General features: G+C 45.7%; 1 protein-coding gene across 4 annotated transcripts in view; it reads left to right on the top strand.

Moving 5' to 3' along the window:
* Positions 1-16,566, top strand: part of LOC119173623 (uncharacterized) — a 43,114-nt gene that overhangs the window by 14,016 nt on the left and 12,532 nt on the right. For all 4 annotated transcript variants that reach the window (XM_075896197.1, XM_075896199.1, XM_075896196.1 and 1 more), the window contains exon 3: positions 9,893-9,995. In XM_075896197.1, coding sequence (XP_075752312.1) covers positions 9,893-9,995 — 103 coding nt within the window. The remainder of the gene's footprint in view (positions 1-9,892; positions 9,996-16,566) is intronic.

Raw genomic sequence — 16,566 nt, forward strand, 5'->3', positions numbered from 1 at the left:
TGATTTTTATATCAGCCACTAACTCTTCTTGACTCTTTGCCGATTCCACAGGTAGGGCATTCCCAGATGTTCCCAGATGGCACACAGACAAAACGGACTGGGAAAAGCTCAGAGAAGCTACTCGCTTAAGTTGGTCGGACATAATGAAACCGGACGTCACTGCTCGCGTTATGCAAAAAGCAAAGAGAGGAGGAGGAGGGCAAAAAGAGAGGGAGAATTAGTTGGGATGCGAAGAGTAGGGAAGTGAAAGCAGGCTAGAAGTCAAATAAGTATAAATGCAGCTGTAGACTTTTTGACAGCACTTCTTATTGATGCTGCAATAAAGTGTATCCCACCAACTGGACGATCCACCAGGCGACACACTCCTTAGTGGAACAGTGAGTGTCAGCATGCACACAGAAAGCAAAATAAAGCATGGAAGCTGCTTCGAGACTCTCCGACAGCGGAGAATAATACAAATTTTAAAAACGTAGTCTCAAAGCAGGAGTACGCGCTGACAGGCTAGAAGGGAAAGTTGGCACAGCTTTATATCAGGCATCAATACATATACACAGGAGACTAAATGTAACTTGGAAGTGTGGCAGCTTGAGCTAGTTGGTATGGCATGACGATAGTTATAGCGCGAGAACAAAACGACGACACAGAGACAAGAAGAACACGAAAGACACGAGCGCTAGTCTGGAACATGGTTAGGAGAATAGCAGGAAGACAAGTGCATTCACTCCCTCTCGTAAACACACAAGGTGACAGCTTGGACGATCAAGCAAACTTCTTCAGCGCACACTTCGAACAAGTGTCCAGCTCGTCACACTATAGTGAAGCCTTCCAAAGTTACAAAACAAGAATCGAAAAGCAGAAACTAGAACACAAATGTACAAAACACGAAGCATACAACCAAGCTTTCAGCTTAGCTGAGCTTTACACATCTCTGAACTCCTGCAATCATTCCACCCCAGGTTCTGATCTTGTGGTGTAAGAAATGTTGAAAAACCTACCAATCGAAACGCAAAAACCCCTACTTTGCTTGTACAATGCTATCTGGTTTTCTGGCGCTATCCCTACTTCCTGGAAAAAGGCTATGACTATTCCCATTTTGAAAGAGGGCAAGGACCTTTCCTCATTTTCGAGTTATAGGCCTATTGCACTGACAAGTTGCTTGTGCAAACTTTTCGAAAAAATGATAAACCGTCGACTTGTACATTTCCTTCAAACAAACAATTCGCTCAACCCGTTTCAGTGCGGATTTCGAGAGGGTATATCCACCACCGACCGCCTTGTTCGTATCGAGGCACAGATCAGACTCTCTTTCGTCCACAAACAATATTTTCTCTCTGTGTTCCTCGATATCGAAAAAGCTTACGATACAACATGGCGCATTGGAATATTGAGAGACCTTACTCATGTTGGCGTGCGTGGCAATATGTTTACCGTAATTGAGTTGCTTGTCAAATCGAACATTCCGTGTCCGAGTGGGTAGTGCCTTCTCCCAAACATTTGTCCAAGAAACAGGAGTGCTGCAAGGTGGTGCACGTAGCTGCACACTTTTTATTATCAAAACGAATTCTTTGCACTTGGCCATCCCTCGAAATTTGTTTTGCTGCACATATGTCGATGACATACAGCTTGGTTTTAAGTCTTGTAATCTGGCCATGTGTGAGCAGTAGGCTCAGCTTTCTTTGAACAAAGTCTCCAATTGGGCACAAGAAAACGGGTTCTGACTGAATGCAAAGAAAAGCAAGTGTGTCTTGTTCTCCAGGAAGAGAGGTATTCATTTCGAACCCGATATTCAACTGCATGGACAGCGTCTTTCTGTTCATACTGAACACAAATTCCTAGTCCTAATCTTGAACGCCAAGCTAACATTCATACCGCACATCAAGTATTTAAAAAACAAGTGCATAAAAGCCCTGAATGTTCTAAATGTGTTGTCATGCAGTATGTGGGGAAGTGACAAGAAGTGCCTGATCAATTTCTATACAAGCCTCATAGGTACTCGCCTTGATTATGGGGCAATAGCATATCAGTCTGCGACACCTGCTGCCCTTAAAATGCTTGACCCTGCTCATCATCTGGACATCCGCATCTATACGAGTGCTCTTTGCACTAGCCCCGTGGAGAGCCTGTACGTGGAATCGTGCGGATGGTCGCTCCACCTATAGAGATGTTACCTGTCTTTTCAATATTATCTTAAAGTGAATGCAGACAAGCAACATCCTTTAAATTCTACAATTAATTCTTTGTCAGGCCTTGCTGTGTTTGAGAAACGACCTTCTATGAGACAGCCGTACTCACTCCGTGTGAGGGGCCTAGCGAAGGAAACCGGTGTGCCACTTGAACACCGTTTGATGGCTCCTGCAGAATGCCGGCCGCCATGGCAGTGGCAGGCGATAGATTGCGACGTGCCTTTCTTGGAGGTTACGAAGCACGCACCAATTGCACATATTCAGGCATACTTCTTAGAGCTACAACTGAAATACACATGTCCCGATGACTAAAGACCAACACTTCTGTCTCGTACGCAGCCGTTGGCCCATCCTTTTCGGAAGCCGGGGATCTGCACCCTGTTACAAGCATTTTCAGCGGCGAAGCTTAGGCGATACTTGCGGCTATTAAACACATTAAACAAATAAAACTACAGAAAGCATTAATGTACACAGATTCCCTGAGCGAAGTAAAAGCTCTGAAAACTTTTAAAAGTGCAAAAACCCTGTTCTTGTCTCGCTTTATTCGTTTTTATGCACAGTCTACTCATCCAAGCAGCATGTTGTAGCCTGCTGGGTTCCAGGGCACCGCGAAATACAAGGCAACGTTCTGGTAGACCAGCTAGCTGAATCTGCCAACAAAACCACTACTAATACAGTCAAACCTCAATATATCGAACACGGATATATAGAATTATTGCCTATATCAAACGGTTCCTATATCACGCGGGAAATCGCATGCATTATTGATTTTTTATTTCGAACAATGTTTGACATATAATGGATATATCGAACTCAGCCACCCCAAACCGCCCGCGCTCCATTGACAGGCCGCGAGCTTTTGAAAGTAGCGGTAGAGCGGCGGGCGTTTACGAATACTGCACACTTCGATGGCGCCGAGAGCGCCACTTTAACGTAGCGGCGTATGCGCGCCGCAGCCTTGAAGCTTGCAGTCGTTGCAGTCTCTATGGTGTCAACGGCACACTGCGCACTTGTTGCAAGCTCCTCTTCCGTAGCATCGGCAGGCATCGGTTGTTGTGCTCGCAGTGTTCGTGTGTTCGGAGTTAGGCCTGTCGCTCGCTGTGGTGTGTGTAGTGATGGCTGCAAACGCGAAGAAACGGAAGACCCTGCCTTTTGCTGCAAAACTGGAAGCAATACAGCACGTAGAGAATGGCGAGAAGTCGAGCGTTGCGGATGAGTTACGCATACCAAGGAGCACATTGAGTACCCTGCTCAAAAACAAAAGCCACATAAAGGCCAAGGCCAAGAAGAGCCAGCACTCGGGCGCGCATCGTGTACGCAAAGTTGCTTTTGAAGATGTTGAAAAATCGCTTCACAAGTGGTTCATCGATGCAAGGGCCCGAAATATTCCTGTATCAGGACCGATGTTGCATCAGAAGGCAAGGAACTTTGCATTCATTCTCGGCGCCGAGGATTTCAGTGCTAGTAGCGGTTAGCTGCAACGTTTTAAGGCTCGCTTCAACATTGTCGGGAAGACTGTGTCGGGAGAGAGTGAGGACGCCAATGACGAAGAAATTCAGAAGTGGCTTGATCACGGGTGACCCGAAGTTCTCGTCAAGTATGAGCCGAAGCACATCTTTAATGCTGACGAGACGGGCCTATTCTGGCAAATGCTTCCGCGGCAAACGCTGGACACTCGCGGGGACAAATGCCACAGAAGCAAGCAAGGCAAGGCCCGTGTGACGGTCCTATTGGCTGCCAATTCAGATGGAAGCACGAAGCTGCGGCCACTTGTAATTAGCAAGTTTAAAAACCCTGAGGTGCATGCGGAACTGCCCTAATATTCCGGTGACTTATGCCTGGAACAAGAAGGCGTGGATGACGAGGGATATTTTCCTCAAGTGGCTGAAGGCCTGGGATTCGGACCTGGCCCGTCAAGGACGGAAGGTATGCCTTATTGTCGATAATTGCACGGCACACCGCACGGACGCCCAGCTGAGCAACATCGAAGTGGTATTCCTGCCGCTTAACCCTACTTCGAAGCTCCAACCGTTGGATCAGGGTATTATCCGCACATTCAAGTCTAACTACAAGCGTCGGCTGATCGACATTCTGCTCGTAAAACTGCGGATCGGCCAAGATCTGAAGATCGATCTCTTTGGAGCCATCCAAATGCTCAAAGCATCGTGGGAAAACGTCAAGCAGTTGATGATAGCTAACTGCTTTCGGCATGCGGGCTTTGGTCGCACTGACGAGGAATCAGTGGAAGAATCCGAGGAAGCTGGGTTGGCATGCGCAGATGAAGAAAGCGAGCTCGCCGAAACGTGGAGCAAGCTGGAGAGGAGAGCTTTGTAGGTGCCGAGCCGCAAAGCATGTGCATCGAAGACTTCGTTGGAGGTGATGACATCACTGGTACAATGTCGGAGCTCATGGATGTGGAGATTGTCGTCGAAGCTACTGCTGAGCAGCCAAATGAAGACACTGCCGAGGTGGATCCCGCAAGCGCTGATGGTGCCCCGCTCCCGACATCAGCTGAGGTTGTAGCTGCCTGCGGCGCGATTGAAGGCACCGGCCTATCACTTATGGATCGCCTGGGCTATATTGAGGACGCAGTCGTCAAACACGCCATGGCCAACAAAAGCTCTTTTTCAATATTTTAAACCAACACAATAAATACTATGTTTGAATCTTCAAGTGAGTATTTACTGCACCACGCTTTAACGGTTCGTTGGTTGTTTTCAGCAAGCTGTTGACGCATTTTTTTCGTGATTTTTTTGTATCGAATTCTGGATATATCGAACTATTTCGCGATCGCCGCGCCGTTCGATATATTGAGATTCGACTGTACATTCATATGAATTCCTGCACTCGACTAGAAACCTTTTATAGAACGAAAGCTCAGTGGTTAATGGCAGTGCACATGGGACACACACAGGTAATAAATTGCATGTCATCAAGCCGCAACTTGGTCATTGGCCGCCAGTATCAAAATCACGCCACACAGAAGTAATACTTACAAGGTTGAGAACAGGACATACATACACTACACATTCATTTACTTTGTCTAGTAGCGATCCACCTTCTTTGTGTGATAGATGTGGAGAAGCACTCACCGTACTTCTTATTTTAGTTCAGTGTAAACAGTTAGACACGCTGAGAAGACAACACTTTCCATTACGTTACCGACAACAGATACAACTTCCTCTAGCAATGTTCGTCGGTAGGGAGCCACTTTTCACGCATAAATCGTTGTTGGCTTTTTTGAGAGAACTTTTTGATGTGCTGATTGTGTTGTAAATGAATGTTGGGTGATTTCTGTAATGGTTATTCAGTTTTTATTCTTTCATACATTGCTTTGTTATGAATATTTTTGTATGTATTTCAGAGTTGTCATTCTATTATTTGCTGTCATTGGCCACATGCGTGTTTCTTTTTGTATTGTCGCTTTCCGCTGCATGTAATTTTCGTAATATTTGTAAATTTGTAGTTTAGATTTTTTCTGGGTGAAGGGGCCTGTCAAGCTGTGAAATGCAGCTTTTTTCCCTTCGCACCAAACCACGTATACAGTGCATTTTCGTGTACTTGTCACGTGGTTGAATAAACTCAAACTCAAACTACGTACCTTTCATGTAATATACCTGGGCATTCCGTAGTACCACCTCTCCAGAGATGTTTCCACTGCGGTGGCTGCACTGAACAAAGCACTTGCCTCACGGCCCTTGGACGCAAAGGTGTGAACGATCGAGGCTTTTGTGCTGATGCCATATATGTCCACTACAACATTTAATGTCACAAACTTTCATCATTCATTTACACTACACACATTTCACCACATGGTCATGATTTTAGTACTTCTGTGTTTTTACCTGCCTTAGCACGAGAAATATTAAGGCCCCTATGCAGCTGCTAATCGCAATCATTGTCCACATCTCTAGTCTAATGAACTGGCGCTCTTTGGCCATCAAATGGCCCTCGTGCAAAAAGCACCAAGTATCATCATCAGACATGGCTGTGCAGTGGAACACCTGCTTGACATGTAGACAGTTTCGGTTCGGTCTCTTCTCCGAGCCGGAGATATTTATTTATTTCATTTTCATCTTTCTTGCCGTCTTGGTCACGCAGAAGATAATGATTTTTCACTCACAAGCAACAACGCCGCTGCTGACACCGGTATCGCTGCAAAATGAGCTCACTAACACTATCGCATTAATACTCAACTGCCATGCAAAGAGCCTGGGTTAATGTATTCTTTCCATTCATAGACATTTTGTTCTCACTTCATTTTTTTTTTTAATTTCACGTAAGAGCTGTTACAGACACTAGTGCTAGCGGCGCCAGTAAGGGACAGCTAAGGCGCGAAAATTGGCTTTGGTTGGAATTGTAGTGATTTCTTGTATAAGACGCCGATCAGGGAAGGCACAGTTCTATAAAAGTACACTGGATTTATTTACACTATCTACAGGCACTAAAAAAGGCACTTCCAAACATCTCAAGGAAGATATCTGAGCGGGCGTCCAAATGTCTTTATTCGACCACTCTTTCTTTTATGGCGAATTCCACTCATCGAGCGGGAGCAAGCTTTCTTGCTCCGTGGCCGAGAATCTGCATTTCGCTGGTAGATTCGGAGCAAGTTCCTGTGTTCCACTGGCAGATTAGGAGCAACTCACTCCTTGTCGGAGCGTTTGGCGTGCTCCATCTTGCAGAGACGGATTTCCCCGCAACTCCGAGAATGCGTTGCCATCATTTCCAGCACATTTGGGTAGCACTGTTACCTCCAGCTGCCTTGAGCGTTCTTTTTTTTTTTTTTCGAGGCGGTGCCCTCTGCACAGGTGTACATTTCTAAAATGGTATTGTTTGGTGCTGTTGGTTTACTTCTCGCTTTGAGCGACAGCGAGAGCACTAGTAGCAGCAGCGAGGACGAGCTGCACGTGCTTTCCCGCCCCGCCGTGTGCATGGCCGAAGATAATCGGCTATGTCGAAGAAGTTTTCAGGACTCATCTAGTGACGTATGTGTAAACAACTTCCGGTGCGTCCTCAGGCGGGGCATTCAGGTCTTCCACTCGCAGATCTTGCTTGGCGTAATCCGAGTGCTCACTCCAGGATTTCGGCGGCTGCTTCGGATCTACCAGTGGAATTCGCCATTACACTCTCTGCTCTGTCGCTGCTTGTCCCCCCGGAGCACTTTTATTTCGCCCCGTAGGCGCTTCTCTTTCCCCGAACGGGTTCACTGTAGCGGTGTATCAAGAAAGGCTTTGTCGCCGAGTCCCCGTAAACGAAACAAAGATGTGCTGTTCGCAACAGGGATATCATAGCAGCTTTCTTGATAACATATATAAGAACCGAAACATCATCACTGTCACCAGAGCCATGGCCGACAGAACGGAGTAGATGCTAAGGCTTATCAATGGCTAGGTCAATGGGCCCGATTTTATTCCTGATATTTATTAACGATCTCCCAATTCATGTATCCTGTAAAATCCGAATGTTTGCTGACGATTGTGTTATTTACCACACTGTTTGTAACGCTTCTGATCAATTAGCTCTACAGAGTGATCCTAACAATGTAAAACAATGGTGCGATGATTGGCTAATGGAACTTAACCCTCACAAATGCAAAGCCTTATCCTTCACCCGCCGCCGTTCTCCACTTGTTTTTCCATATTCCATCAGTAATGTTCCAGTTGAAACTGTTAATTCTTTTAAATATCTGGGGGTCACACTCTGCAACGATCTTTCATGGGGTTTGCATATCACGGAAGTCATATCATCGGCAAACAAAACATTGGGATTCTTGCGACGTCATCTACGTAACGCACCTAGAAATGTAAAATTATTAGCTTACAAAAGCCTTGTTAGAACTAAACTTGAATATGCTTCCCCAATCTGGAGCCCGCAACAGGCCTATCTTGAAGACGCCCTTGAGTGTATTCAAAACCGTGCCGCTAGGTTTATCAATAATTCTTACTCCCATGACGTCAGCGTATCTTTACTAAAGGCAGAACTTCAACTGCCCCTCCTTTCCCTCCGCCGCCGTATCGCCAGTCTTTCGTTATTTCATAAGTTTTTTCACAGCTCGATGCGCATGCCACCTTATTTTGTTCCCCCAGCGTACATCTCTCAACGAACTAATCATCCTCTTCAAGTCGCACGCCCACGTGCACGCACCGTTACTTTTTCAACATCATTTTTTCCTCGCACAGCAGTTGCCTGGAATGGCCTTTCAGGCGACATTCCTGCCATTACTTGTACTTCTACCTTCACAACCAGTATCACTAATCATCTTTCACTTTAGGACAAACGATTGTTTTCTGCTCAATTTTTATGTACCCACCCCTTATGTAAGGCCCCGCAAGGGGTCCTTAAGGAAATAAAATGAAATGAAATGAAAGGTAGTTAGTTGGTGGGTGGAAGCAAAGAATGACATGCACTACTCGTTGTTATCCCGGATACAGTATCTGGATACAGTATCCGTCGCCCTGGTTGACAACATCATTTAATGTTGAAAAGCGAGGTTAAGGCTATGTTACCTTACCTGCTGTTAGACCTGCCCATGCTTTGTCAACTATGCTCAGTTAGAGTGGCCGACATTCCTAGAATTTTTTGCAGCGAAAGCTGCTATGAAATCGCAACTCAAGTCACGCGCAGTTGTCCGCCGCCGTTGTTGCCGGTGTCCATAACCACATCACGTGAAATGAGAAAAAAACCTAGCGCCAATGACATAGTAAGGCTTGAGCCCGGGTCCGCTGGGTGTCAGCCCAGTATTCTACCACGCAGCCACACCAGTGCTTAGGACTGGTTGGCAAACTTGCCTTAGGCAGGCTTGATGTCAGAAAAGCAATCTCGTTAATACGACTTATAAGGCGTTTTAAAACAGCGAAAGAACAACCAGTCGTCACACAATGCGAATAGCATAATGAGTGGGTCGTCGGATGCTCCAACCCATTACAAAAGCTTGTTCTTGTTCCCCTGTTAACTGTGGCACATGCGCACTTCATCCATAATTCATCATCGCCAGCCACTGAATGAACAATTGACACAAAATTCCTTGCAAGTGTTTAGCAGATAGCATGCTTCTCAGAAGAATAGCAAAAAGTAGCATAGCGAATGCCGGCCTACTATCCAAAAAATTTTATTAATAATGCCCTAGTGGATAACAAGCACACTTGCTTAAATAACAAGCAAGTGTGCGTCAGTAGTTACACAATGAGTGTTTTGAAAGGCTGCTCTTCTAGCTTTCGCTGTGTTGTCCCTTTCGTGCGGGCGTGGCATTTTTTGTTTAAGTTTTTTTTTTACTTCGCAATAGTGGTCACAGACACTGACGGCTGCAGACAACTACCCCGCTACAACTGCTGTTCTGATCTGATTCTGGATAATCTTTGCTGAAATTAGTGGCTTCGGAAATCATTTTTTTCGGCGTGTTGGCTTGGGATTCCCGAGTACACAAGAGGGGAAAAAATGTTTATTTTCTGAGTATAATATTTAGATTTTTTTAAAACTTTGTGTCGATGCCCCTTAAGCATTTCTTTTTGATATGTATTTAGATAGAGGCTGTATACTAGTAAAGAAGATAACTAATTATCAGAGTGTAGTTCAGCCCTGGGGAGTAAGCATTGTAATTCAGTCTTCCAATTTGCAACGAAGAAAAAAAAAGACTAGTGTCTTGGCAAGCAAAGAGAGTTAATAGCCATTGGCATGACTACTCATATGCTTTGTTGTTTTATTGATTGCAGCAAGGCGGCATTGAGCATGTCGCTGTAAGTCTGGAAGAACAAAACAAGAAGGTTGCGGAAGCTGGTTACGTGGCAATCAAAACTGTCAAGCCAATTGATAAAGGCAAGTCATCTTTCTGTTCACTGTTTTGCAATCACATGCTCAGTACAGTTGAAACTTGACCTGAAGATTCAATATTTTACCAAGTTTTTATTCTAAGGAAGGAATTGCTTGCACCAGCAAGTTCGCACAAGGTTCATTGTTGTCATCAACTTGTAATAACAGAACTTTATGCCAAACCTTATGCTTGAGAAATCATTACATGAAAAAAATCTGCCAATTTTAAAAATTTTGGCACTGATGTGTTCTCTTTCGCATTTGCGCTCTAACATTGTCACGACAAAACATGCAGCTGTCCTAGCCTGCTTTATTTTGACAGGGTGCATGCTAAGACCATGCACGGAACAGTCTCAACATCTTTGAGCTCTCTTAGGAAGTGATGACTGTGTGTGCTTGCCTAGGAACACTACAGTGGCAACTTTTGTTATTTCATGGGTTATATGACAGATGGCACTCTTGCCCTTCAGTTTTATTCACAATTTCCGCGGGCTATAGGTGGCGCATCGTGCAATTCAAGGCGGCTGCCGGAGGATGATTAACTCGTGAACTCTCCTAGAAAAAGATGGGATGTACGCCCCGTGTTGCTTTCACCGGATGAACGCTTGATCGTCGAATGAAGATATATTGGACCAAAGTACTCTCCCAAATGATACGAACCGCTAAATGTTCGCTACCTCATTTCTTGCCACAGTGTGAAGGGTGGTGGTGTCAGCTGATTGACCGTGCATTGATGCCTTGCGTAATGGTGTGCGTGCTACAGAAAACTGTGCGAACTCGAATTGACATAGGAATGGAACAGTACTCTGAGATAATTTGTGCCCAGCTTGTCTGGCGGATTTGCCTCAGTAGTAGGCCACTAACGAATAGCGCGCCGTCGCGGCTGCACAGGAACAGATGTTCAACGTAGCGATGGTTTGCGAACGTATTATGCTGTCGTCATTACTTGCACTGACTGTAAGCACCGTTGAGTTGCTTGTTCAACGAAACACAAGCATTTAATTTCGCATTAAGTAGCGCTTGTGTCACAGCCATGATCAGACTCCAGCAGTGCGCAACTCACTGCGCTTGGATGTTGCAGATTTCATCAGCCCGATCGCAACAAGGATATCGAATTGAATACTTCACACGTATGTTTTTTGCAACATTGAAATTGTGAAAATTTGTCGAACACCAACGTTGTTCGGACGTTACTGGGGAAGTGCACAAGAAGTTAGCAGAGAGGCGTGGACTGTAGTCGTGACTGCATGTTTCATTGCTCTAGCCATTTTGCTTCACTGGTGTAGCTGAAGCATGTTGATGGCATGCGGTACTGTGTAATATCCACTGTAATTGGGCTACATGCAATGCGCAAGAAAAAGTATGCTTTTCTTTGAAGCTCTGTGAAGGATATGATACAATATTTGCAATGAAAGTGACTTACGAGCAGGAAAAAAACATCAACGCACGAGGGGACGTGAAGTGCAACTCGCTACTCGTGATTTAGCAGCTCATCGCTCATTGTAGTTGTCACTCCCGATGCGCTCTAAATCCAGTGAAAAATTCTGGACGTCAAGACGGTTTCTTCGAACCCCTCTTCTGAAATTAATCTGAGAAATTCTCTCCGCCTAAGGACTGATAACAAGCTACAAGCCTGCACGAGTATACTTCGTAGTCTGTGTTGCATTATATTATTTCCAGATGTTCAATTACTCGAAGCAAAAGGGACTTATTATCTTCAAACGTCTGCATTGCGGACCGGGAGGCAGCGTGGCATCCTGAACACGATGGATCCACATATCCGTCTTGTAACAGGCAAAAACACTTGTCTGATGATTGCCTAAAGTCGTAAATTATTTCAGAAACGAAACTTTCGAACACTATTCAAGATGTCTAAATTACGCACTCCATGACTCTGCGTTCTTTATCAAGAATATCACTACTACACCTCGCTTCCGTGGCTATCCACGGCACGGTAGCTAGCCCTCGTCACATATGCTGTACGAAACTGCTCGTTGCCGTGTTTGAAATTTCTCTGCCTGTGCGCTTCTTTCATTGAACATTGAGAAATTTGAGTGTAAGATTAGATATGCAACTGTAGTGACTGCTGCCGGCCATACAGGCAGGGCGTGAGAGAGGAAGCGGGAGAGTGTGTTAGATGTTCGTGGTAAAGCCGTTTGTGGTGGTGTACGATGCACATTTGCGTTGGAACTTTGCAGCATTATAGGATGTAGGTAGTCTTGGCAGTGGTAGCTACAGGCACGGCCTTGTTATTTTTCTTTGTCAATATTTATTTGGCAATCTTACAGCCTGACATTAATCGAGACCACTTTGCCCCCGTATTTAGACCGCGATAAATGTAAAAATATTGACAACAGTTTAATGCAGTTGAATCTACTGAAGCTCAAACAAGCATAAGTTTGAATGTAATGTGTTTGTACACTTGTGAAACTGAATATTCCACGATTATTTTAATCATCTAAGTAGCTGGTCGTTTGTATAAACAGAAAAAAAAACTTTTGGATAAAACTCGTTTGTTCAAGTGCAACAATTCTATGTCATGCACAACCGAGTTCAACTTTTTTCTTTTTTCACTGTGAAGAAGGATACCGCCAGATTATGTCGCACTTTCAGTTAGAACGCAACTGGGACCAGCAGCTTCCAGTTCAACTGGTGATGGTCCCCATTGGTGGCCAGTTGCAATGTAACTGGGACCAGCTACCAACCGTTTCCAGCTGAAACCATTTGAGCTGTAACTGGGACCATCTACTATCTGGAACCACTTGTAACTGGGACCCACTGTTCCCATTTGATTCCCAGCTGAAAACAGTTGGCCTGCAACCGGGACCACTTGATTCCAGTTGATGCCAGTTTAGACCATTTCGATACCCGGTTAGACATTTTGACCTGAGTCTGAACCACGTGAAGCTGCGCTGAAGGAAGCAATTTTCGCAGCTCTTCTTGCATGATTGCTTGGATCGTCTCATGCAAGTTGGTGGTTCCTAGCGCTTATATGCCGGCGTAGCTTGTAGATGAGAGGCTATAATATTATTGCTGTGTCCGTATCTCTAGCGTCTTCTCTATTGTTGATGCTTCTGAAATGAATTCGGCGACCGTCTTCGGCGGGTTCCTGATAAAACCGGCGAAGAGTTCTTGCTTCACTCCTCGCATGAGCAGGTGTACCTTCTCCTCGTACGTGTCGGCGTCAGCATGGGGGAAGAGTTTAATTATATCTTCCGTGAATAGCGGCAAGTTTTTATTTGGCATCTGCATACGGGTTTCTAGGAGAGTTGCAGCTTTCTCCTTGCGGACCACACTTGCGAAAGTAATGAGGAACCTGGCGCGAAAGACGTCCTCTGCTGTGAGGCTTCGCTCTTGATTCCAGAACCAGGTCGGCGCAGCATCTTGTAAGGCGAAATACACATGCCGGAGCTTGTCAGTGTCAATCCAATCATTGAAGACGGCAATGCGGTCGAACCTTTCAAGCCAGCTTTCCGGGTCTTCCAGTGGCGAGCAGCAGAAAATTGGCGGCTGTTTGGGTAGCTCGAGCAGGAGTGGTGCAGGTGGCACAGGCACTATCATTGTCGCCGTTGTCGAGGTCAATCTCTTGGTCTTTCGAGTCTTGTCGGGTAAAAGCCCGTACTCCGGTGGCAGACCTTGTTGCTTGCGGCTAACTCTCTGCTCGTGGCTGGTGTCGGTGTCTTCTTCGCGATATGGGCAGGGTTCACGGCTTGATGGGGGCGTCTGGTACATGGAAGAAGTAACACCTCCACCAAATGTCACGGGGTCGTGACGTGGATGAAGGGAGAAGACTACAGATTGAAGATGAAACTGTTTATTTGGGCTGAACTTGTGGCCACATAAAGGAAAGTCAGATTACAGCCAGGCACTGGCACTGATAGCGGCGAGCAGAGCGTCGGCCGTCGATGAACTGATTAGCGGTGAAGCGTGTCGGCATTTATAACACGTGCCATAGAATATTTTCGCATTTTCGCTAGCAGCCACGTAGGTTCCAGAATAATCTCTAATATTCGCGAAGTGGGCGTAATCTTAACAAAACGATCTACTACAGCTTCGCAGCCAGCTTCACGAACATCATAGGTGCGGTTTGCGCTGAAGGTAGTGCCACAGCCGCTGGATGGAAGAGCGCACGGGTACGGCTCGCCGCATGTTCCAAAAATGGCTTGACAGGTCTAGTTCCCGAACCACTGCTGCGGCGCCACCAGGAGGGGACAGTTTTCGCGAGCGCCCATAGAATCGCATGCGCGGCGCGCTTGCGGTAGTTACTATTGAGCGCGTGTATCTTTGTGTGTCCCGCGAAATCTTCTTTTAATATCCATCTGGCGTGTGCGCACCAGGTACTTACTAACCTTGCTTTTAGATACCTGCAGCTCTTGCAAATTTTTGATATTGTCTTACTCGAGATGGTACCTTGCACACCGAGCAGTTTTTGCGAAAGTAAGAATTGTGAGCGTATTATGCTTGGATCCTACAAGGTGACAACTAATATATCTGGAAGAGCTACACTTTTCTAATGCGTCTAAATTATTTATAGTACCTGTGAGTATGTCGCTTCAAAAAAGGTTGCTTCAAGTTTGTTAACTTCATTTAGAATATTTAACCTCAGCAACTGCAGTTGCAACTGTTCCTTTAACACAAACTAAGATAGACTTCTCACTTTCTCCAAACACGTCTTAGTATTCATACAATGCAGTATCAGATGCAACAGTCACGAAATATACCTTGCATGTGTGCGATCTCATAGTATTGGACTTGAGCCTCTCTGAAATTTTAGTGACTGTAATTTGAATGCTGGCAATTGAGCTAACAGTTATAAAGTGAATAGCATGAAAACTGTGAGAGGAAAGTAGCAATGATGCTGCAAAATGTGAACACAACTGCTTGCATTCCTGCGCTTCTCAGTGTTTCCGTCTCTTTCCGTCTCGACGTTCTTAGGATAATGGAACTAATTCAACAGTGAACACAGAATCGGTACAAGATGTGTGAAAATATTTTATTTATTCTCAATTTAGGGCTGATCCTGGCATTTTTATTTTTTTAAGTCTTTACACTTTTGCATAATCAAACGACTTGACAATTGCTCCAGGTTGTGCACCCAACTGTTGGCTTTTGTGTCTATCGACAATATAACCATCCGTTCGGTCTTTCCATGTTAGCCTCTCCACACGCACTGGCGAATCCCGATAGCACTCCAACGCGCTTGTCATATGGCAGTCTCTGTCATGCGGTTCTGTCACCCATTACTATTTATTTGTTCTACTATGCATCGTCTGCAAATAGGCATCTGTCCTCGCTTAAACGAAGGCACGTCACGTGCACTCAACTGCCTTACAGCAGCAGGGGTTTTGTGATGTGTAAACATATTAGAAATGTGGTTGTCACTTGACCCGGTGATATATATATATATATATATATATATATATATAATTGTCACAGGTAATGGGTATGAGCCATCAACTGTAGGTGGAATCCCTTGGAAGTGAAGAAAGAAGAGGGCTTTTGCTTCCTGGTCTGAGGGCAAGCAAGACATCGATTCGTCGCTGTCTGTTATTACGTTCACGGCACTGGTGGAGGTGCGGGGTAAATGCACCTCGGCTGCAGATTTTCAGCCGACACGCTGAGCTACTTGGAGACAGCTACAGCTCCCACGGCAAGAAGCAGTCGCCGCCTGCCAGGACTATCTCCTGAATACGGTCCCCTCTCTCAAGACGAGATGGCAACTTCAACTACCAACCAGGCGAGTCAAACCAACGACGCCTATTCTTTTCTCCCGCATGTTTTTCATGTGCCGCAAACACCAGGCTCATTTCATGGAGACATTTATGAAGATGTTGATGACTGGCTTGACCACTTCGATCGAGTTGCCAACATCAACGAATGCGATGAAGCTCGCAAGCTGTGGAGAGTTTACTTTGCGTTAGAAGACTCTGTCAAAAAGTGGTATGGGAATCACGAGGGTTCCTTTGCGACGGGGCATGAGTTCAGCCGACAGTTTTGTGATGCGTACCGCAGTACTGAAAGGAAAGAGAGAGCGGAGCAGGCTATCTCGTCTCTGAACCAACGACCCAACAAGAGAGTTTTGATGTTTGTCGAGGACATGCTTCGACTCTTCAAACGTGCTGACCCTGCAATGTCCGAGGAAAAGAAGGTGCGGCATTTAATGCGTGGGGTAAAAGAGCAGCTCTTCGCCGGACTCGTGTGCAATCCACCGACGACTGTGGCAGAGTTCATAAATGAGGCAAGCACAATGAAGCGTACTTTCCAGTATCGGTCGTCACAGTATGAACGCCACGACGTGACTCCTGCTGCATGTTCTCTCGGCGCTGACAGCGAGAGGCATGCCCTCGCAGAGCTCATAAGTGTTGTGCGGGACGAGCTGCGCCAACTTCAAGCAGCGGGGCTCCAACCACCCGTAAGTGCTCTCGCAGACTTAATCCGAAATGAGATCCGACAGGTGGTCACCCCACTCGTGCCAACAAGGTTCGAGGACCCTGTGCTGACTTATGCGGCGGCTCTGCGATCTCCTGTACCACATGGCCCTGATCCCACCATGGGGACAATGTATCAGGCTAACCAT

The sequence above is a fragment of the Rhipicephalus microplus genome, chromosome 5 (genome assembly GCF_043290135.1).
Source record: "Rhipicephalus microplus isolate Deutch F79 chromosome 5, USDA_Rmic, whole genome shotgun sequence".
NCBI lineage: Eukaryota > Metazoa > Arthropoda > Arachnida > Ixodida > Ixodidae > Rhipicephalus > Rhipicephalus microplus.